The sequence below is a fragment of the Rhinopithecus roxellana genome, chromosome 18 (assembly GCF_007565055.1).
Source record: "Rhinopithecus roxellana isolate Shanxi Qingling chromosome 18, ASM756505v1, whole genome shotgun sequence".
NCBI lineage: Eukaryota > Metazoa > Chordata > Mammalia > Primates > Cercopithecidae > Rhinopithecus > Rhinopithecus roxellana.
In genome coordinates, this window is record NC_044566.1 from 43,095,858 (window position 1) to 43,120,016 (window position 24,159).

The window sequence follows — 24,159 nt, forward strand, 5'->3', positions numbered from 1 at the left end:
TTATGTAGACAAGTTGTAACCTTTCTGACAAATGCAGCATGTTTATTATGGAATCTAGGAAAATGAGCTACAGGTATTGAGCAAGAGACAGAGAAACAGGCAAAAGAGGTAGGCATTCACAGAAGAAACAAAGCCTACTTTGTGCTCCCTTGGTTTTAGAGTTCAGATGCTCTCGGGGTGGTTTAAATCCATCATTATCTTCTGGAGTGACAGACTCCGAGGAAACAAATTCCTTAAAAAAACAAGGAAGATGTCTTTACTTTCCAGGTCAGGCAAAAGTATTTAGCAGTTAGGCCTCTTTCATCAAGTGTCAATCATCAAGTGTCAATAGGCCATATGTACTAGATTCGTTTTGAAAGCCTCAAAGCTGATATCATAAGGAGTCTTTAGACTAATGGAGCCAAAATGTGTCATCCCCTTTGACTGTGTACTACTTCTAGGTGCTTTATTAAGCCACAGTTATAAAGACTGTCAAGAAATTCTTTGGGAATTAAAATCTTAATGCATCTGTCTGTATCCCTCAATTCTATTCATCCTCAGTACTGAGAAAGTGTTATTACTAGATTACAAATTTGGCTTCAACTGTAAGTTGTGTAAAGATGAAAAACACTCATTGGCTACTCTACCTCAAAGAAAGGTTAACGAATTTGATAGTGCTTACGCATTGTAGACACTGCAGTCACTTTAAGTAGTAATGATAACTTTAAAAGAGGGGTATATGCTCAGCACAATGCTTGGCAACCAACTAAGTGTTCAATACACATTGACCATATTATTATTATGAAAGTTCTCAGTATGCGAATGGTCAACATGTATTGAGCACTTAGTTGGATGCCAAGCATTATGCTAAGCAAGTTGCTGATGTTTATCTCATTTAATCCTCCTAACTCAGAAACATATACTATTATCTTTTTACAGATAAAAGAAATGTATGTATGGAAATACCACCCAGCTAGCAGGCAGCAGAGCTGGAGGTTAAACCTCAGTCTGTGTGACACCATGGCCAATCTTTTCATAATTCTCTGACCCTGAGGTAGCTACTGTACCATTACCAGGCAGAGGGCAAATATTTGCATAACACCTAGAGAAGAGTTTTTCCTTTTCATCAACAAGCCCTAAAGTAAGCTACCATTATGTCTCTCTCTGTTCTCTTTTCTCTTTCTCTGCTTCTATGTTTCAGTCTCTGACCAATCTTAGTTCACAATGCAAAGGGTACCCTCAGAGGTTACAATGTAAAATATTGTTTTCTAGATGATCTTTCCTAAGATTGCATCTCTTCTTTCTCATACATCTTAAAACCTTTGGCCGGGCACAGTGGCTCATGCCTCTAATCCCAGGAATTTGGGAGGCCAAAGTGGGTGGATCACCTGAGGTCAGGAGTTTGAGACCAGCCTGGCCAACATGATGAAACCCCGTGTCTACTAAAAATACAAAAAATTAGCTGGGCATGGTGGCAGGCGCCTGTAATCTCAGCTACTCGGGAGGCTGAAGCAGGGGAATCGCTTGAACCCAGGAGGCAGAGGTTGCAGTAGGCTGAGATCGCACCATTGCACTCCAGCCTGGGCAACAAGAGTAAAACTCCATCTCAAAACAAAACAAAAACCTTGTTCTCCTTCACCTAAATTACTCTGTCCCTTTTCTTATATATTACTATTAACTCCTGAACACTTTAGCTTCTCCTACAAATTCTCAGAATGGGATACCTATCGGTCTCAGTGGAGAACACTGTCAGATCATGACCAGCATTCTCCTCATACAGCCAAGCTGGAAACACGCCAACTGCCGTGGATGATACTAAGTAAATAGAACATGGTCCTAACATTTCCGCAGTCCACCATTCCAAAACAATAAAAGAAATTCTACACACTATAAAGTAACACAAACATTTTGAGCTAAGTAAAGGACAGAAAGGCAATAGTTTATATCTCAGAAGGGCCCCATCAGCTGGGTACGGTGGCTCACGCTTATAATCCCAGAACTTTGGGAGGCTGAGGCACGACAACTGCTAGAGCTCAGGAGTTGGAGACCAGACTGGGCAATATAGTGAGACCCCATCTCTACTAAATAAGAGCCGGGCATGGTGCTGTGCACCTGTAGTCCCAGCTATTTGGGAGACTGAGGGAGGAGGATTACTCGAGCCCAGATTGTGGCTGCAGTGAGTTGTGACTGTGCCACTACACTCCAGCCTGGGTGACAGAGTGAGACACTGTGTTAAAAAAAAAAAAAAAAAAAAATTAAAAAAGAAAAGAAGGGTCCCATCTACATTTTGCAGTTTTTACCATTTTTTCCCCATTGTGTTGAAAAATGGCTGTCTTGGATTCAGGATCTCCAATAACTGAATGATACCGAATTCTTGAAGTATTATCATATTTCGTTTCCCTAAAAAGGAAAAAAAAATTATTCTGTATCACTAAAAATTCTTTTCATTCTCTTTATTGAAGTATAGATAATATCCATTATTACATAAATATCCTTAATTATTAGAAATTAACCTAAGTAAGAACATATATGTTTACTCCTTTCCCCAGAGAAAGTAAATACAATACTTTAAATAATTTTTGAAGTACATTTAAAAAAGGAAGAGAACCTATGAAAACTTTGCAGATAAAATGATAGAAAATTTTAAAAAACAGCAAAACTTATGACATCCATAAAAAACCTGACTGAAGTCATATAAGGTAAAATTCCAGAACTGAAACACTGAGGATAGTACGTTGGCTACATTTTTAAATGTCCTGGATTTCTCAAAGTGTTAGACTTAACAACTTTGAAGCAAAATGATAAATACAAATGAGGAGGAAAGAAAGAAAGAGGGGAAGCAAAATGAACCAATTGATTGATAATTTAGATTTACTCTGGGTTCTTCAGCTGTTACTTACATAGTAAGCTCCTTGGGATTATTACTGAACTTTGGTGAACATTTCTCAGTTTTAGCAGTTCTAGGATGTGTTTCCAATCCTAATGGGAGAACTTCAACTTCACAATCTGAACACGCAACTTCTAATTTCCTCTTTTTTGAAAAAATATTTTTCATAGTATTCTCATCTTTCCCATTTTCATCAATACCATTAGATTTTTCCGTGTTAGCTCTGCTTAGTAATCTTCCTAAAAGGAAAATGTTAAAGAGTTTGAACAACACAGAAGATAATTGCTAACAATAAATAGACATCTCTATTTCTACTCCATGACTAAAGAACCCATACGTTCTACAATGAAGATAAACACATTAACTCATCCTACAAAACTGTTGCTAGACAAAGACCAATGTGATATTTCTTATCTTCCAGTATATGAAAAAACAGGGTATCTAAAAAACCCATCTGTCTGTTTTGGTAAAATACAAAAGAGAAGAGATTTAGCTACAATGATCCAAAACAAAGATATGGATCAGAAAGTACCCTAGAAAATTAGAGATGACCTCTAGTCATAAAATTGTAGCTTTTATGTCTAGTTAAAAAGGCTTTATCATCTGAAACTTACAATTTTTAACAAAAGTACCTATTTAAATATGTGGTGATATGTTCCTAGTGTTGTCATATTAAGTTCTGCATAACACTAAAATCTTAAAGTTTATGCATTTTCTTTCAAGGGATTCAATATTATAATTGCCAAGTCCAAATTAATAGCAGGATATTCTTACCCATCATTAGGTCAGAGACATATCTTAGGTATATTTTCTAGCAACAACAATAAAACCAATGATACTTTCTGGACACCGCTTGGCATTTTACAGGTAGCTTTCATCCAACAGTTATTTTGAGAAGTATGAGAGATGAATGTCTAGGCAGGCTGTGTAGAATGTGGATCTGTAAGTGTGGAGTGACAGGGATCCATATGTGTGACTACTCTGAATTCAGATAACTCTGCAAGCTTTTTCTTGCCCTCTCTGATGTGAACCTGACATTTCTTTTCTTTTCTTTTCTTTTTTAAGCACTTGGTCATGTAAACAGATAAATCGGATTTTTTTCAGATGAGTAATTTTCAGAACCTGGTTGTTCTGTTCCCTGCTGCCTAGCTGCTAAAACTAAGTCAAGAACAATTCCTTTAGATTGGCTCTAAAGCCGTGTTTCCCAAACTTTCTCACATAAGGATGTGCACAGAAAATAAGGGGTTTTGCCTGACATGCTGGAGGTAAATGTGTAAGACTACCGAAGACTGATGTGTTTGGTCCTGGGGGCTGTGGCCCTAAAGAATCAGTAATTGCATGACTGTAACACACTGCTCGGGAAGTTTTGCTCTGCGGCATGGACAACTCTCTGCAGTCCCCAAAATAGAGTGAGTTGCCTAAAGTCACTGACTGAATTATAACATGCAGATATTACATAGTTAACTTGTTAAATTCTAATAATAGCTCAAAACATTGAATAAGAAAGTTTTTGACTGGTAATCTTTACCTTGGCAAGCTAGTCATCTAGTTTTTTTACTTTTAAAAAGTTTTCTTCCCTTACCCCAAAGTACCTGTAGCCATGCGGACAAAACAAATGTGCCTTGGACATAACAAGCTCTCACACAAAAACCCAAGTGTCATCTCTGAACCTTTCTTTTCTTGAAGAAAGTACCTCCTAAGAATCTCATCTCTTTAGTGCTCAAGTTCCCAGTTCATCTGCCTTTCTCTGATGTTCCTTTTAGATACTGTTACTCTTTACCTTGTTGTAAGCTCTCAACGGCCCTGGCTAGGAAAATGGATATTCAGAAAAGAGGGTCCTACCCTAGAATAATTTAAAAATAAACCTTTGCTTTACCTGAATAAATGCAAACAAACGTCCCTCTGTCAATGTCATCTAGGCAGCGTACACCCCATCCCTTCTGCTCAGTTTTGAACACCTGTAGCCTCACTTGAGGACCATGTTGGACAACTCGGTTCTGACACAACTGTCGATTACATTTGCACAACAGGCTGCATTCATAAATGCTGTCAACAAAATATGCAAAAGAGAAAATCAGACACCTCATAAAGCAAAAAGCAGTTTATTGCCACTTCACTGGCACTGACAACTACTGAGGGAAGCAGGCTAAATGTGAAAGCTCTTAGAGATAGGGTGCCTGGGTTCCCATCACAGCTTCCACATTTACTAGCTGTATTATCTTGGATGAGTTATTTAACTTCTCTTTGCTTTATCTTTGCATTTTTAAAATGGAGATTATATGACAGTACCTCCCTTATAGAGCTGCTTTGTGAAGATAAAGTGAGTCAGTGTCAGTACCTTGAAAGGTTGAAAATTCCCAATTCTCAAATGAGTTCTAGACAGCGTATTTTTAAATGGAGAAATGGCTGCCCAAAGTAGGCTGATCCTACAGGGATAAGAGCCAGTTTCAAAGCAGATGAGTGTTCGAGTACACTTCGCATGATGTATGTGTGGTCTCTGACTATCATTTCCATGAACAATATACAGGATTTTTATTCCTTAATAATTTAGATTTTTGGTATCGGAACCAAATTAAACCAGATTTAACATCTATATGATTTTAGACCACAATAAAAGGTACCCACCTTCAAAGATATACACACCCTGCAACAAATCCTCAAGGTACCTTACCCAGTAGGAATCTGTCTCTGTAGTCTTTTATATTTATATCCAGTGGTTATTTTGTCACTTGACAAGGGGGAAGTTTTGGCATTCCTTGCTGTCAATTGAAGACATGCACATTTTGTTCTAAAAGGAAGGCAATGGTTGGAGAAAGAATGAAAAAGCACCAAGTTAAGTCAAGAGACTGTCTTGATAAAAGTGTAAATGATGTAATAAAAGATGCAATAGCATTTAGAATAGTTTGGCTCATGAACACTATGAGCTTTTTCCCTACACAGATCTCTTTGAAGGACAATACCTCCCAAAATTTATAAATAATTATAAACTGCACTGCATCTCTATTTGCTCATGAAATACTTAACTATATGAGTTTAGCTTTTCAAAATCAATTCCTTTAATTTCCCTGTTCAGCACAGAAGCTCGTTTGTGAGAATTCTGCTAGTTCTGCTCTTTTACAATGGATAAACTTAAATATGTCAAATTTGTAAGGATGTAGTTTTGCAGATGTCTTAAGTTCTCTTTCACTCCAGTGACACAGAAACAGACTGGGGAGATTGACGCTGGGTATCTGGCTACTATTATTGAATCCTTTTTTCATACTGTTGTGAGGCAGGAAGCTTGCAACCGTAAAACTTTATGTACTTTCCCCTCTATTCAGATGATTAACTAATTTGATAGGGAACCATAATTTGATACAAAGTAAGGAACTTGGGGACTCTAGCTGTATAACTAGGTAAGTGACTGCTGGTGAGCTGGTTAAAATCTCTGGATCTTAGTTTCCTTTGCTGAACAAGTGACTTTAAGGTCTTTTCCTCTATGATTCTCTTCTGTATTTTCTCTATTAATTCATACACATCAGAATGGTGGCTGCTTGTTTGCAAGAGAAAAGAACAATGACAACAATCAACAAATTCATTAATTTGGATTCTGTTTACAGATATGAAAATCTGTAATTGTTTTTTCCCATGTGATTTTGTGTGCAAAGTTTAAAAAGTACAGAAAAATACAGATAATAAACATCCATATTTTCACTATCCAGAATTAGTTGTCAGCATTTTATCTAGTTATTTTCCCTGTATATATAATTTAAAATCTACATACCACATATATACCACATACACACCACATATACATGGTCTTCTTAAAAAAAGTTAAAAAGTAAAGCATTACAGATATAACTAAACTCTCAAGAGATTTAGTGTGGCATCCTTTATGCTTTTATATACACATGTATCTACAAACAATACATTGTGTATTTTTCATTATAAAAAAATTTACTATAGGTATTATTCTATAACTTGCTTTTTTTTTGTTTAGTATAATGTTTTTGAGACCCATCCATGCTATATACAAATCCAGTTAATTCCTTTTAACTTTTCTACAGGATTAGGTATTGTTCACTTCATATACAATTAATAGTTTTTCTTTTCTTTTTGGAGAAGGGGTCTCACTCTGTTGCCCAGGCTGGAGGGCAGTGGCGCAATCTCGGCTCACTGCAGCCTCGACCTCCCTGGACTCAAGTGATCCTCCCACCTCAGACTCTCGAGTAGCTGGGACTACAAGTGCGTCCCACCACGCTGGGCTAACTTTTGTATTTTTGTAGAGATGGGGTTTCGCTAGATTGCCCAGGCTAGTCTCGAACTCCTGGGCTCAAATGATGTTCCTATCTTAGTTTCCCAAAGAGCTAGGATTACAGGTACGAGCCACTGTGCCCAGCCTCTTAGGACAGTTTAATTATACCTGTTTTAAAATCCCTTTCAATTAGATTCAACATTTATCTCTGATTCCTCAGGTGTGAATTCTCTCTACTTGTCGGGATTCATGCTGCCTTCATGGTCCTAAACATTGTTGCGTGGGTGCTTTAAATGTTTGTTTGAAATCATACCTTCTGTGGGGTTTAGTCCTTTTGCTGCTCTACGTTGGGTGCCTTCTCCAACGCTTTGGCTCTGACCCTATTGGTTTTACAGCTGTTAACAAGGTTTTCATTAATACAGTTCTAGGCCCTGTGAGATACAGGCCTAGTTCCCAGTCTTGTGCAGGTAGGTACCTGTTTCTATTCCTTTGGAGAGCCAAGTCCCCAGATGAGGTAGTTGGGTTACATTTAGAGGTAATCTTTACAAAACAAAATACATATTTTTAAACAGAATAAAACAGTGCAGTGAGAGGTTTTCTCTATGAGAGGCCTCCAGGAACTGAGCCAAACTGAGGTAACAGTAGATATAGCTCTCATTTTACACTCCAATTAACTGAGAGGATGGTGAAAACTATTATTATGCTATTTAAATTATTTATCATTCTCTTATTCTTTTTTTGCCAAGTACAGGTAGCTAAATTTGCATTAAATGTACATATAATGCAACACCACTCTACATCTATATTCCTACAAATGTATGTGTACTACATACCCTGAAAATGGTTTTCAAAGTCTTAATATATTAGAACATGTTTTCATTTTTTAATGGGATATTAATACTATACTACGATCAAGAAAACACTAGTTATAAGTATCACATTAGCCAGCAAATGATTTTTAAAAGTAAAATGCAACATATAACCCAATGGTTAAGAACATGGGTTCAAATCCTGTCTCCAAAATTTGTTCTATGATCTCTCCAAATTGACTTCTCTGAGGCCTAACTTCCTCATGCATAACACTGAGATATTATCTACCTCATGGGTTTTTGTGAAGATTAAGAGAGTGAATGTAAAGTACTTGTCACAGTGTCTGGCACTGTTAAATATCATTTGTTGTAATGCTATTGATGATCTCTTAATGTATTAGAACTAGATTAAAGGAAATATGCATCCTTGGAAGAAGTAACTTTCAAATTACCATATTTGGCAAATAATTAAGAGGCTTTTTTTCCTACTGCTAGTGAGAGCTCATTTTCCCATTGTAGACCTTTTTATTTTTTTCTGGAGACAGGGTCTTGCTTTGTTGTCCAGGCCTCTGATACAGTGTGTGATCACAGCTCACTGCATCCTTGACCTCCTGGGCTCAAGCAGACCTCCTACCCCAGCCTCCAGAGTAGTCGGACTATAGGTGCACACCACCATACCCAGCGAATTTTAAAATTTTTCTGTAAAGATGGGGTCTTGCCATGTTGCCCAGGCTGGTCTCAAACTCCTGTGCTCAAGCTGGCCTCCCACCTTGGTCTCCCAAAGTGCTGGGATTACATGTGTGGGCCACCATGCCCAGTCTTACCGTAGACTCTCGAACAGGTTTTAGATAGACAAATTAATACATAACAAGACTTCTTAACAAGTGTCCTTACATTCAGAAGATTTTTTGAAATGCTATGTTTTTCTACTCACATGTCTATGCAGCCCTCAGAGCAGTCACAGGAATCAGTAAACATGCTGGAAAAGTTGGTTAGATAATATGTTCGAGGCCACACAGTCTTTCTGTACTTAAACTGTGGAAGCTTTCTACTGTCAATTTCATTACAGAAAGAAATGGGCACTGATTCCACTCCATTGCTAATATCCACATCAGAAACAACTTCTTTTTGCTTTGGGTAATTCCGAGCCAACTGAACATAGGTATTGAAAGAAAAGTTATCTGTAAATAAAAAGTTACACTCTGTCTCAAGCAGGTAACGAAAAACTTCCTCCACGTTTCGTAGACTCCTTCCACAAGGGGTTTTATAACTCACATGGAGTGCTGAAGAATGAGAGTTTGTCTTGGCATGTCGTCTTTGGAAGTGACATTTGATTGGCAACTGCAGAGGGTTTTCTCCCTTCAAGTTCAGTGGCATTTTCATCAGACAAGCACCAGAGCAGTCATGACTTTGGTAAGATAAATTCAAAGATGAGTCTTTTTCTCTAAAGTCTACAACTTTATCTTCAAGAGAGAGAATTTCCTTATTTTCCGTTCTGTTAAAATAAATCATTCATTAGCATCTCAGATTTATAGTTCAATTCATTAAAAAAAAACTATAATTATTTCCTATCTTCTTAGACAATATTAAAATAAGCCAGACTCGAAGATACACATTTTAAGATGTTCTGCAGCCATAGAAACATTGTATCTATTTTTAAAACTTTTCTCAGAGATGGGGTCTTGCTATGTTGCCCAGGCTGGAGTGTAGTGGCCATTCACAGGTGTGATCACAGCACACAGCAGCCTTGAACTCTTGTCCCCAAGTGATCCTCCTGCCTCAGTTTCCCAAATAGCTGGTACAGGCATGCACCAGGTCTGCCTTATACCTGATTTCAGAATACTCCAGGAAGCTGTGATTATAGCTGTAACTTTCTATTAGGTATTTCATAGCACCTAGCAAATTTAGAGTTGATTTAGAGCATGTAATCAATAAAGCACTGAAGAAGGTTATTTCTTCAGGCATGCTGGGATCAAGCTCTTTACATGCCAAAAACAAAGGCTGGCTGAAAACTTATTAATTCATTAAGAATCCTTTATACTGTTTGCCTTCAACAATAGTACCAACTGAATTCTTTCCATAATATGTGATCTACCTCGCAATCGTATTGATACATCTGAAAAAATGGCAAACTGACAGGAGAAAATGGGGTGGTTATTAATCTAAAACGTCAGCAGGGTGTGATGGCTCACAACTGTAATCCCAGCACTTTGAGAGGTCAAGGCGGAAGGATTGCTTGAGCTCAGGAGCTCAAGATCAGCCTGGGCAACACAGTGAAACCTCTTCCCTACAAAAAGTAAACAAAATTAGTCAAGTGTGGTGGTGCATGCCTGTAGTGCCAGCTACTTTGGGGGCTGAGGTGGGAGGACCACTTGGACTTGGGAGGTTGAGGCTACAGTGAACCATGATCACACCATTGCACTCCAGCCTGGGTGACAGAGTGAGATTCTGTCTTAAAAAAAAAAAAAAAAAAAAAAAAAAATCTGTGAAAAGCTTCCATGTGTTTGGAAATCAGGTTTTAAAATTTCACAAATAATCTGAGTTTTGTTTTACGTAGTATGTTCTATCTGTAGGTGTCTGTTACGTATTATAATACAGGTATTTTAGAGACGTGTTGTATTTGCTGTATGATATGGTTTGGCTGTGTTCCTACCCAAATCTCATCTTGAATTCCCACATGTTGTGGGAAGGACCTGGTGGGAGGCAACTGAATCATGGGGACAGGTCTTTCCTGTGCTGTTCTCGTGACAGTGAATAAGTCTCATGAGATCTGATGGTAACGTAAGGGGGAGTTTCCCTGCACAAGCTCTTTGCCTGTCACCATCCATGCTAAGATGTGACTTGTTCTTGCTTGCCTTCTGCCATGAGTGTGAGGCCTCCCCAGCCATGTGGAACAGTAAGTCCATTAAACTTCTTTCTTTTGTAAATTGCCCGGTGTTGGGTCTGTCTTTATCAGCAGCGTGAAAACGGACTAATACACTATATAAAGCAGTGCCATCCAAAAAAACTTTCTCCATTGATAGAAATGGTCTATACCTGTGCTGTCCGATATGGTAGCCAGTAGGCACATGTGGCTACTGAGCACTTTTAAATGTAGCTTGCATGACCAAAGAACTGAATTTTTACATTTTATCTAATTTTGATTAATTCAAATTTAAACAGCCCCATGTAGCTAGTGGCTACCACATAGGACGTGCAGATATGGAGCTTCCTCATCCTTTCTCCAACTGTATAGTAATCCTTTGTGTAAGTCCACAATTTAATTACCTAGCCTGCAATAATGGACTTTTTTCCATAACATGTAGTATAGGCTAGACCACAATAGTGGACTAGTTAACTTACACAGTTATCTTTTAGAACATATACAGTAAACTTATACAGTGATCTTTTAATAACTAATTTTATTGTAATAATCTAAGATTACTTATGAATTTTATTGTATGAATAACAATTTCATACATGTAAAGATATTGTTGCAGAGCATATTCCCAGAAATGGGAGTGCTAGGTCACAAGGCAAATGGATTAGTTATTTCATTAATATTGCCACATTGTTCTCCATTGTGTCAGTTCCTTCAGCAATAAATGAGAATGCCTGCTTTCATAGCGCTTCATCAATCAGGTGGGTCTGGAAGCTTTTGGATTTCAGAGTCTAACAGGTGAAAGGATGTACTATAATTTATTTAGATTTTTTTTTTTTTGAGAGACAGAGTTTTGCTTTATTGCCCAGGCTGGAGTGCAGTGGCATGACCTTGGCTCACTGCAACCTCTGCTTCCCAGGTTCAAGCGATTCTCGTGCCTCAGCCTCCCAAGTAGCTGGGATTACAGGTATGTGTAACCAAGTCCAGCTAATTTTTGTATTTTTAGCAGAGATGGGGTTTTACCATGTTGTTCAGGCTGGTCTCAAACTCCTGACCACAACTGATCCACCCACCTTGGCCTCCCAAAGTGCTGGGATTACAGGTGTGAGCCACCACGCCAACCCTATAAATCTTTTAATGTTGAAAATGTTTGTTTCCAATTTGTCTCTATGTTACTACTTTAATGAACATCCTCATATATAAATCCTTGACCAAATTCCTGATTATTATTTTAAAATACATTCCTTTAAGAGGAATTAGTAGGTCAAGAGGAACATACATTTGAAACACTTATTTATACAATTTCCAAATATAAATATGAGTATACTTTTCTCATAAAAAGAGGCTACGGTCAGGTGCAGTGGCCCATGCCTGCAATCCCCACATTTTGGGAGGCTGAAGTAGGAGGATCGCTTAAGCCCAGGAGTTCAAGACCAGCCTGGTCAACATGGAGAAACCCCATCTCTACTATGAATAGAAAAAAATTAGTGGGACGTGGTGGTGCACACCTGTAGTCCCAGCTACTCAGGAGGCTGAGGTAGGAGAACTGCCTGAGCCTGGGGAGGTCAAGGCTGTAGTGAGCCATGATGACTTCGTCACTCAAGAGCTCTGATGGGCCGGGCATGGTGGCTCAAGCCTGTAATCCCAGCACTTTGGGAGGCCGCGACAGTCGGATCATGAAGTCAGGAGATCGGGACCATCCTGGCTAACACGGTGAAACCCCGTCTCTACTAAAAAATACAAAAATCTAGCCGGGCGAGGTGGTGGGCGCCTGTAGTCCCAGCTACTCGGGAGGCTGAGGCAGGAGAATGGCGTAAACCCGGGAGGCGGAGCTTGCAGTGAGCTGAGATCCGGCCACTGCACTCCAGCCTGGGCGACAGAGCGAGACTCCATCTCAAAAAAAAAAAAAAAAAAAAAAGAGCTCTGATGGAGATGTACAAGGAGATTAATGTTGTTCTTATGCCTGTTAACACAACATCCATTCTTCAGCCCATGGACAAAGGGGTAATTTTGACTTTCAAGTCTTATTATTTAAGAAATACACTTTATAAGGCTATTAAGCTGCCAGCCATAGTGATTCCTCTGATGGGTCTGGGCAAAGTAAATAACCTTCTGGAAAAGATTCACCATTCTAGATACCACTTGTGATTCATGGGAGGAGGTCAAAATATCAACCTTACCAGGAGTTTGGAAGAAGTGGATGCTAACCCTTATGAATGACTTTGAGGGGCATAAGACTTCACTGGAGGAAGTAACTGCAGATGTGAAACAAATAGCAAAAAACTAGAATGAGAAGTAGAACCTGAAGATCTGACTAAATTGTTGCAATCTCAGGATAAAACTTGAACAGATGAGGAGCTGCTTCTTATGGATGGGTAAAGAAAGTGGTTTCTTGAGATGGAATCTACTCATGAAGATGTTGTGGACAATGTTGAAATGACAACAAAGGATTTATTAATAGAACATTACATAAATTTAGTTGATAAAGCAGTGGCAGGCTTCGAAAGAATTGACTCCAATTTTGAAAGCTGTTCTATTGTGGGTAAAATGCTGTCAATGAACAGCATCACATACTGCAGAGAACTCTTTCTTGAAAGAAAGAGTCCATCAATGTAGCAAACTTTATTGCTGTCTTATTTTAAGAAATTGTCATAGTCACTCCAACAGTCAGCAGCCACCACCCTCATTCGTCAGTGTAGGGTCCAGCCCTATGGGGCTTTGTGGGTGTTCTCCCCGTGTGCGGAGACGAGAGATCGCAAGAAATAAAGACACAAGACAAACAGATAAAGAGAAAACAGCTGGGCCCGGGGGACCACTACCACCAAGACACGGAGACCAGTAGTGGCCTCGAATGGCTGGGCACGCTGATATTTACTGTATACAAGACAAGGGGGTAGGGTAAGGAGGGTGAGTTGTCCAAGTGATTGATAAGGTCAAGCAAGTCACATGATCATAGGACAGGGGTCCCTTCCCTTTCAGGTAGCCGAAGCAGAGACAGAAGGCAGCATACGTCAGCGTTTTCTTCTATGCACTTATTAGAAAGATCAAAGACTTTAAGACTTTCACTATTTTTTTCTACTGCTATTTTCTAAGAACTTCAAAGAGGAACCAGGAGTATGGGAGGAACATGAAAGTGAACAAGGAGCATGACCACTGAAGCACAGCACCACAGGGAGGGGCTTCAGCCTCTGGATGACTGTGGGTAGGCCTGGATAATATCTAACCTCCCACAAGAAGCTGGTGGAGCAGAGTGTTCCCTGACCCCTCCAAGGAAAGGGAGACTCCCTTTCGCAGTCTGCTAAGTAATGGGTGCCTTCCCAGGCACTGGCTATTACCGCTTGACCAAGGAGCCCTCAAGCGGCCCTTATGCGGTCGTGACAGAGGGCTCAGCTCTTGCCTTCTTGGTGACTTCTCACAATGTCCCTTCAGCACCTGACCCTATACTCGCTGGTTATTCCTTAGTTATATTAGTAATACCACAAAGAGTAATATTAAAAGCTAATGATTAATAATGTCTATACTAATGATTGATAATGTTCATGATCATCTCTGTATCTAATTTGTACTATAACTATTCTTATTCTATTTTCTTTATTATGCTGAAACAGTTTGTGCTTTCAGTCTCTTGCCTCGGCACCTGGGTAATCCTCTGCCCACAAGTCTGCAGCCAACAACATCGAGGCAAGACTCTTCACCAGCACAGAGATTAGGACTTGCTAAGGGCTCAGATTATTGTCAGTATTTTTTAGCAATAAAGTATTTATAAATTAAGGTATGTACATTGTGTTTCTAGACATAATGGTACTGCACACTTAATAAACTATAGTATAGTGTAAATGTAACTTTTACATGCACTGGGAAACCAAAACCTTTTTGTGACTTGTTCTATTGTGATATTTGTTTTGTTGCAGTGGTCCAGAACCAAATCTGCAATTATCTCTTAGGTACATCTGTACACTATTGGTGGGAATGTAAATCAGTACGGACATTATGGAAACCAGTATGGAAGTTCTTCAAAAAATTAAAAATAGAGCAACCATATGATCCAGCAATCCCATCACTGGATACATATCCAAAGGATATGAAGTCAGTATACCAAAAAGACAACTGCATTCCCATGTTTATTACAGTATTACAGTAGCCAATATATGGAATCAATATAAATGCCCATCTACAGATGAATAGATAAAAATGTGTATACACACACATATATACACATTCACACCAACAATGAATACTCAGCCATAAGAAAGAATGGAATATTGTCATTTGCGGTAACAATGGATGAACCTGGTAAATGGATGAACCTGGAGGACATTATGTTAAGTCAAATAAGCCAGGTACAGAAAGACAAACATGGCAGGATCTCACTCATATCTGGAATCTAAAAATGTGATTTCATAGTAGACAGTAGAAGGGTGATTATCAAGAGGGTAGGGGAGGGCAGGAAGGAATGGGGCACTGAGAGAGGTTAGTCTTGGTCAGTGTTACAGTTAGAGAGGAAGATTAGGCCAGGCACGGTCACTCAAACCTGTAATCCCAGCAACTCAGGAGGAGGAGGTGGGAGGATTGTTTAAGCCTAGGAGTTCGAGACCAGCCCAGGCAATACGGCAAGCTCCTGTCTCTACAAAAAGTGGAAAAAAAAAAAAAATAAGTCTGGCATGATGCCGTGTGCCTGTAGTCTTAGCTACTGGAAAGGCTGAGGTGGGAAGATTGTGACAGAAGTTCAAGGTTACAGGGAGCTATGATCGTGCCACTGAACTCCAGCCTGGGTGACAGAGTGATACTCTATCTCTTTTTTTTTTTTTTTTTTTTTTTTTTTTTTTTTTTTTTGTTGAGACGGAGTCTCGCTCTGTCGCCCAGACTGGAGTGCAGTGGCCGGATCTCAGCTCACTGCAAGCTCCGCCTCCCAGGTTTACGCCATTCTCCTGCCTCAGCCTCCCGAGTAGCTGGGACTACAGGCGCCCGCCACCTCGCCCGGCTAGTTTTTTGTATTGTTTTTTTTTTTAGTAGAGACGGGGTTTCACCGTGTTAGCCAGGATGGTCTCAAACTCCTGTCCTCGTGATCCGCCCGTCTCGGCCTCCCAAAGTGCTGGGATTACAGGCTTGAGCCACCGCGCCCGGCCTGATACTCTATCTCTAAAAAAATAAAAGATAAAAAGGAGACAGGAAGAATAAATTCTGGTCTTCTATTACATAGTAGGGAGACTATAGCAAATAACAGTGTTTTTTCCAAGATAGCTAGAAGAGTTTGAGTGCTGTCACTACAAAGAAATGATAAATGTTTATAGTGATAAGGTAATTATCCTGATTTGATCATACCATAATGTATACCTGCACTGAATGTTTGCCATAACTATGTACAATTTTGTGTCAATTATAAATTTAAAAAAAATTGATGATAGTGATTGCTCCTAGAAAGGTAGACAGGACAAAGAAACCTGTCATGCTGGGAAGTTAAATATAGTTCAAAGATACTATAATGTTTTATTTTCTTTTTTACAAAGAGACCGGGCCCAGGTACAGTGGCTCATGCCTGTAATCCTAGCACTTTGGGAGGCTGAGGCAGGGGGAATGCCTGAGCTCAGGAGTTCGAGACCAGCTTGGGCAACATGGTGAAACCTCATCTCTACTAAAATACAGAAAATTAGACAGGCATGGTGGTGTGCACCTGTAGTCCCAGCTACTCTGGAGGCTGATGCAGGAGAAGTGCTTGAACCCGGGAGGCAGAGGATGCAGTGAGCCGAGATCACACCACTGCATTCCAGCTTGGGTGACAGAACGAAGACTCCATCTCCAAAAAAATAAAAAGTAAAAGAGAGACTGGAAGTACATACAATGGAACGTTAATAGCTGTAAATTCTGGATGGTATGAGTTATATTCCTTTATATATACACTCTATCTTTTAAATTTCTTGAAAAGATAGTAAAAAATATTGGTGAGAACACAGCGAAATGATTACTATAAATCCATCACTATCCATGGACTACAATGTACTAATGCCTAATGCATTAAAAATGAGGGGGTAGGGGAAGGTAAGGTTATGTTTCCCTAAATAATTTCAATTTATCTAGTGTTTTTGAATAATGTTGGAAAGGACATAACATAGTAAGAAATATATTCTATAACTCACCTTTTGGTTTTCTTTTCCATTTAATTTCTGTCTTCTTTAGCCTAATCCAATTTAGTAATTATTTTTATTCCTTGATTTATTTCATTTCATTTTATTTTTTTTTTTTTTGAGACGGAGTCTCACTCTGTTGCCTAAGCTGGAGTGCAGTGGCATGATCTCGGCTCACTGCAACCTCCACCTCCCAGGTTTAAGTGATTCTCCTGCCTCAGCCTCCCAAGTAGCCGGGATTACAGATGCCCACCACCACAACCAGCTAATTTTTGTATTTTTAGTAGAGACAGGGTTTTACCATGTGGGCCAGGCTGGTCTCGAACTCCTGACCTCAAGTAACCCACCTTCCTTAGCCTCCCAAAGTGCTGGGATTACAGGTGTGAGCCACCATGCCTGGTCCTTGATTTATTTTAGTATCCAATATCTTCTTGTTTTTCAAAGGTGGTACCTGGAAACTACTTGTTCCCCATTATTAAGTGTCAAGTTCCTTCTTACCACTTTTTCTTATAAGGAATTATAGTATAATCTGAACTCCGGATATTCTATTTATTTGTCTATCTGAGATAAACTACCCTATTTTCTTTCATTCAGAATTCACTGTAATACATTCCTTAGGCTCTCATGGCCCTGTTCTTGGTTTTGACATAAGTTACTCACTCTCAAGTTACTTATACACTTAAGAGATTTATAGAGATAGTAAACTGTTCTATTGTCCTTTTCAATTTGACTTAACCAAATAAATATGTTTCAAATTGGATTCTGTAGTATATTATTCTGTAAATGTCATTTGAGTTCCCCATTTCGCCTATGAATTTTTTTTTTTTTTTTGGAGACAGGGTCTCACTCTGTCACCCAGGCTGGAGTGTAGTGGTGCAATCTTGGTTCCCCACAACCTCTGCCTCCTGGGCTCATGCAATCCTCCCACCTCAGCCTCTAGAGTAGCTGGGACCATGGGCATGCATCACGACGCCCAGCTAATTTTTTGCATTTTTGGTAGAGATGGGGTCTCACCATGTTGCCCAGGCTGGCCTCAAACTCCTGAGCTCAAGCAATCTGCCTGCCTTGGCCTCCCAAAGTACTAGGATTACAAGCATGAGTCACTGCGCCTGGCCTCAGGTATGAAATTTTTGGTTCCTGTTTTGCTCTTTGGAGGAAGGGGAACATTAAATATTAATGTAGATGACTCAAATTTTTCTTGGAATATGAAGGGATTAATTCAGGATATATGTGAGAGAGAAAGTATCTGGGTTATCTTTAGTTCTTAAATAACAACTAATATTTGAATAGTAGTTTAATGTCCTTTACATAATTTCCTCATATGACACAACAAATACAACTCCAAGTTAGCCACTACTTGGAGTTGTATTAGAACTACTTAGGACTAAAATTTGTAATAGTAAATATGCTGGTAAAACTTGTAATTTGGAATTTACATTTCAAGAAAGTCAAACTAGCTTAAAAGTATTCTTCTTATGACTAATAAATAAAAACTGGGAGATACAAGACTCTAGGTACTGGGCAATTAACACAGAGAAATACATGTTTTACATTTAAGAAGAGTTAGGGAGGAGTGGGAGGAGATGAGAAAAAAACAGAAAAGAAGGAGAAAAACATAAAAATAAAACACTAGCATGAACCTTAGAAAAGATTTTTCTTATCTGTGCTTCATTTTACTAAATAGAAGAAAAAAACCCCAACTTACAAGTCTTAAGTATAAAGTAACCTAATTTCATCCCAATTTTATGGAGAGGAGGGTTAACTTCATTTAGGTGTGAAGATACATTACTGAAAAAAAAAACCCAGAAATAAACAAAACCAATTCTATGTACAGTACTGTAAATCTAGTTATTGATTAAAAGTGCTAGAGGTAAATACAGGATAAGGAATAACTAGTGAGAAGGAGAAGTCCACGGCTGTCTGGACCTGTTTGCCAGTCTCTGGGTAAGGATTTCTCAGTTTGCATTCGATTTGACAATTGTTCAGGGTGTCGTTAGTCACCCTGAACATCAAAGTGAAGTACGGCTTAGAGGCTGCCAACTGATTATCTAGCTTTTGGCAAGGCTAAAGTAAGAAGTCATTCTATCCTCTATGACCATTAAGGGGGCATATTTTAAAACAAGAATGTAAACTGTATTCATCTAAAGACTGCAGTAGGTAAATTTGTTATTTTGCTCAGTCCTTTCTTTGGTCATCCTCTTCTGAAAGGCAGGTATATTAATTTCAGTGTACTCAAAGATGTTGGGTCTTGTATATATACTAGGCTTTTTATACAGTCTCTTTCAAGAATTTAAATTAAGATATTTTAAAAAATGGTTGGGTGTGGTAGCTTACACCTGTTGTAATCCCAGCACTGTGGGAGGCTGAGGCAGGAGGATTCATTGAGCCCAGGAGATCAAGACCAGCCTGGGCAACATGACTAGACCCTGTCTCTATTTAAAAAAAAAAAAAAAAATTTATATATATATATATATATGTCTCATGAGGTAACACTTGCACTAGAAGGTTCAGCTGGAGCAGCTATGTTTGGTCATGTGGGAAGAGAAGAAACCTACTGGTAACAGATATAAGTAGAGTTGAGACTGTGTCAACCCTGACCTTAGATACTGACTTTTGAGTTCCTATTTTAGTGTTCACATGGCCTGCTGTGTTACATTTTCTGTTCTTCAAGACCTATTTTACTTACATATATGTGTGTATGTATGTCTAGGTACATGTGTGTGCATGTTTTTTTTTTTAATCATCTTTTGGGTTTGTGTGCATGTCATGTAAAAAGCCACATAATGGCTTAAATTTACACCTGTGTCTTTAAGTAGTGGTGCAAGCCCAATGTCACCCAGTATGCTAACCACAGCTGCACGCCTCGTACACTTCTAATAAAGTCCACTACTTAAGCTAGCTTGAATAGGTGTGTACTCCTGACAAACCAAAGTTTACACTTGACCAAAAAAAAAAAAAAAAAAGAAGGAATTCAGACTTCTAAAATCACAAAAGTATAAAAAGGATATCTTTTTAATTATTATTTTAAATTTTTACATTTACCTATGTCATAACTCACTTACATGGAGTAGAAATTCAGTTCAACTCGAGAATAAAATACTGACTGGGCATGGTGGGGTGGCTCATGCCTGTAATCCCAGCACTTTGGGAAGCTGAGGAGGGAGGATTGCTTGAGACCAGGAGTTCACGACCTGCCTGGGCAACACAGCAAGATCACATCGCTACAAAAAAAAAAAAAAAAGTTAAAAATTAGCCAGGTGTGGTGGTATGCACCTGTAGTCCCAGCTACTTGAGAGTCTGAGGTGGAAGGATCGCTTGAGCTTAGGAGGTCAAGGCTACAGTGAGTTGTGACTATGTGCCACTGCAGTCCACTTAGCGAGACAGAGTGAGACCCTGCTGTCTCAAAAAAAAAAAAAAAAAAAAAGAAAAGAAAGAAAAGAAAAAACCCCACAAAAAACTGAAGCCTGTGTCCTATTAGACCCAAGATTTCATCCTGGGGTTTGCCATTGATAGTTTGTATAATCTTTTTTGTGAAATAGGGTCTCACTTTGTCACCCAAGTTAGAGCGTGGAGGCGTGATCATGGCTCACTGCAGCCTTGACCTTCCGGACTTAGGTGCTACACCTCAGCCTCCCAAGTAGCTGGGACCACAGGCATGTGCCACTACTCCCAGCTAATTTTTGTTATTTTTTTGTAGAGATGGGGTTTTGCCATGTTGCCCAGGCTAGTCTTGAATTTTTGGGCTCAAGTGGTCCTCCTGCCTCAGCCTTCCTAAGTGCTGGGATTACTGGTGTGAGCCACCATGCTCAGCCTAATCTTGAGCAGTTTAGCCGGTGCTGAGAATCCCTGGCTTAAGTTATTGATCATTTAGTTTACCAGGCAGCCTATGTGACCACTGGCCTGCTAAGAGGGTTTAAGTACTGAAAGTAAAATAAGTAATAAACTTCCGGCCTGCAGAGGAAATATAAAAGGAATTATTTAAACATAATTCCAGTCAAAAATGAAATGCTTCCTTGGAATTCTTAACAGCAAAGGAAGAAAATCCTAAGCCTAATAAGACATGTCCCTTCATCTGAAAGGATCTCAGAAAGCTCAACTCAAAGTTAGGTATAATCTCAAAAAAAAAAAAAAAGCCTCTGAGTGTCAATACAGTACAAGAGAGATGGGAGATTCTTAAGGAAATGAAATTCTGATTATATAATCACAAACAGTCCTAAAGAGTTGGGAAAACAGTTAAAGAAACCAACTCAATTTTTCTGGGCAGCTCGGATTTTTACAAGTATACATACAAAAGAAGACAGTTAATTACGAATACAAAACATTGAACTGTCTTCTTTGACAGTTAATTATGAATACGAAACATTGGTATGAACCGGTAAGAAAAGTATCACAAAGCCTAGTAAGAACCGAGGTTTCCAAAAATGCTAATAAAATAACAACAACAACAACAACAACAACAACAACAACAACAAACAACTAAAGTTATGCTTAGAACAAGAAAATAATCTGTTAGGAGAAAGATAAGGTTAACTGATAACAAAGAGAAGGAAGAGTTTCTCAAAAACAATTCTGCCTTTGTCTTTTCCATCTGTAAGTATGGCTCTCAAGTTGGAAACAATAAAAAAAAAAAGAAACTGAAGTCTGTGACAGTTAAAGAGAGGGTACTAGAACTCAAGTTTATTTAAGCATATAGAAGACTCTACAAATTAAATCTCAAGGTCTGGGGAAAAAAACTTCAAATACGGAAAAATTAAAAATAAAACAGTACTGCCCTGATTTTTTCTGTGACCACTTATCCTCAAGTTCTCACTGCCCTGACTTTTAAAAAGGGAAGGAGGACAGGCTACAGAAAATATAGAAAGGTTAGCTTAACATTGGTCTCTTAAAAATTTCCAGAAGAAGGCATCAAGTGTGTGACTTCTAAATATTTGGAATTTAAAAGGCCAAGACTAGGTGATGAGTCAACAAGTAGGTGAGAAAAATCCCAATTTCTGAATTTTCTTTTTTGACAAAGTTTTCAATAAGTATGAATAATGTCTGGCAATGCCACAGAATGCTATGGCAGTGAACCTTGATTTTTCATGACCACCTTGTAAGTGAGAAGTGTAGGCGGGACAACAGTAGAAGTAAATTCACAGTTGCTGAAAGAGTTCTTTCTGAAGTGTAATAGAAACAGTGTCTAGTAGTGAGCCAACCACAAGGTTTTTATCTTTGGTCATGTCCTGGTCAATATTGTTTTCAGTGACCATAATGAATATTAGAAAGCTTATTTATTTGTACAAGATGATAAGCTAAAAGGGACAAAAAATATTCCAAAATTCAAAGATTCTGGTAAGCTGGTATAATGAACTTAAACCACAAAATGATACTTCACAGGAATAAACCACTCCTGCATTTACGTTTAAAATATAATGTCTAAATATATAGATAACTGTTTGGTAGAGAGCTTGTTTGGTGGTAATTTGCATGAAAAAGAACTTCATATTTTAGTGATTTAGACTTAGTAAATTTGTTCTTAAAAACTTATGAAATTTTATACTGTATATTCAAAGGTCAGAATTTCTAGGAAAAAAACTGTTTTGTGAGCTACTGAAATGGCCAATTAAGGAGCTAAAGTGTAAACTTAGCTTTAGAGCATTTTAAAATAATTTTATGGGCCTTGTGAGACCCACTCAAACTGCAATGACATCTCTAGTATTTGTAAATCCAAATCATAAGAAACAGTGTCTATCTACAACTCTCACAGACACGAAATCAAAAAAAGAATTATACATTGAGGTTTTTTTTGGTCAATTTAATATTGAGCTAAAAGAACAAATGAAATTAGGGTAACAAAGAAATTTCTTTCTAAAGATACTTTGTGTTTTGAAACTATGTTCTTTACTCTAGAGAACTTTCAGAAACTTCTCTGTAATTAGTACTTGAAGGGTTAGGCCCAGGTATTATCTACTAAAAATAAAGACTACATGTCAGAGTATCAGATTCACTCTTCTGCAATTCTCCTTTATGCCAAAGAATCTTTACTGAAAGTAATGATAAAATGGAAAGGGAAGGTCAGAAAAATTTAGTCTATTCATAAGCTTATAGAATATAGACACAGACCCATAGTCTATACATAAACTTTTTGACACTACTTCAGAGCTGTTATGCATTGTGAAAACTCAACTGATACTGAAAGAAACACTTTGACATTTTTAAATTCTCCAGTATAATCTAAGCACTAAAACAAAAAACAAAACAAAACAAAAAAAACACACTACTTGGTAGATTTCAGTGTATTAATACATTACACAAAGACATCTTAAGCTAACCTTTATAAAAAGACTTAACTAGGAGTATTAAATAACCTATTCAGAAACTCATGAAATTCTATCCTACATAAAATACTAAAATATACAACTTTTAAAGCTTTAATGGGAATTTTTTTTTTTATATCTCATCTATTCTAACGTCAAGTGATTTATAAAGAAGAAATCTGTAGGAGCAAAAGCATTAATAACAAAGAATTTATCTACATACAGAAATGTACAGTCTTCTGGAAAGGAGTTTCCATATGATGTAGAGGGAAATGCATTGGATTTGTTTTCCTGTTCCTTCTGAGTCACAGGCATATGATCTATACAAAAAAATACAAATGTGAGCAACAAATATACCAAGTTAAAAACCATTTGCTATAAGTATCCAAGTAATATGTTCATTGACTAGAGTCTGCCCATATGGATCCCTAAAATTTGCAAACATATTAAGGTTTCAAGATTGAGGCAAAAGATTAAATGTCAATATTTTCAAAAATATTAATAAAATAGGATAAAACACTGAGGACAGAAAACATTTCTACCGTAGAAACTCTAGTTTGGCCTGAACTTGATTTGAAGCTTAACCAATCTTTAAGGTGGACATTGACTATCCCTGCTTCTGCATGCATTTTATAGAGAAATCACATAATTCTTAAAGGCTCTATAAAAGTCGGAAAATGAAAAATTTATGTACCTTTTGTTTTCCTATTGCTCTACAACTACTTTGGGGAGGGGATGAAGTATCTGGGTATCTCTTTTGATGTAGTTTTCACATTTCTTCTTTTTTTTGAGACAGAGTCTCATTCACTCTGTTGCCCAGGGTGGAAGGCAGTGGTGTGATCTCGGCTCACTGCACCCTTCACCTCCTAGGTTCAAATGATTCTCCTGCCTCAGCCTCTCCAGTAGTTGGCATTACAGGCGTGCAAAACCACACCCAGCTAATTTTTGTAGTTTTAGTAGAGACAGGGTTTT

General features: G+C 38.3%; 1 protein-coding gene across 6 annotated transcripts in view; it reads right to left on the reverse strand.

Moving 5' to 3' along the window:
• SETDB2 (SET domain bifurcated histone lysine methyltransferase 2) overlaps positions 1 to 24,159 on the reverse strand; it is a 51,999-nt gene that overhangs the window by 6,621 nt on the left and 21,219 nt on the right. For 5 of the 6 annotated variants that reach the window (XM_030922445.1, XM_030922446.1, XM_030922444.1 and 2 more), the window contains 7 exons: positions 23,411 to 23,507; positions 8,844 to 9,404; positions 5,538 to 5,654; positions 4,743 to 4,912; positions 2,880 to 3,105; positions 2,280 to 2,379; positions 139 to 232 (listed from right to left, as the gene is read on the reverse strand). In XM_030922445.1, coding sequence (XP_030778305.1) covers positions 139 to 232; positions 2,280 to 2,379; positions 2,880 to 3,105; positions 4,743 to 4,912; positions 5,538 to 5,654; positions 8,844 to 9,404; positions 23,411 to 23,507 — 1,365 coding nt within the window. The remainder of the gene's footprint in view (positions 1 to 138; positions 233 to 2,279; positions 2,380 to 2,879; positions 3,106 to 4,742; positions 4,913 to 5,537; positions 5,655 to 8,843; positions 9,405 to 23,410; positions 23,508 to 24,159) is intronic. The other variant, XM_010363837.2, reaches the window with a different exon arrangement.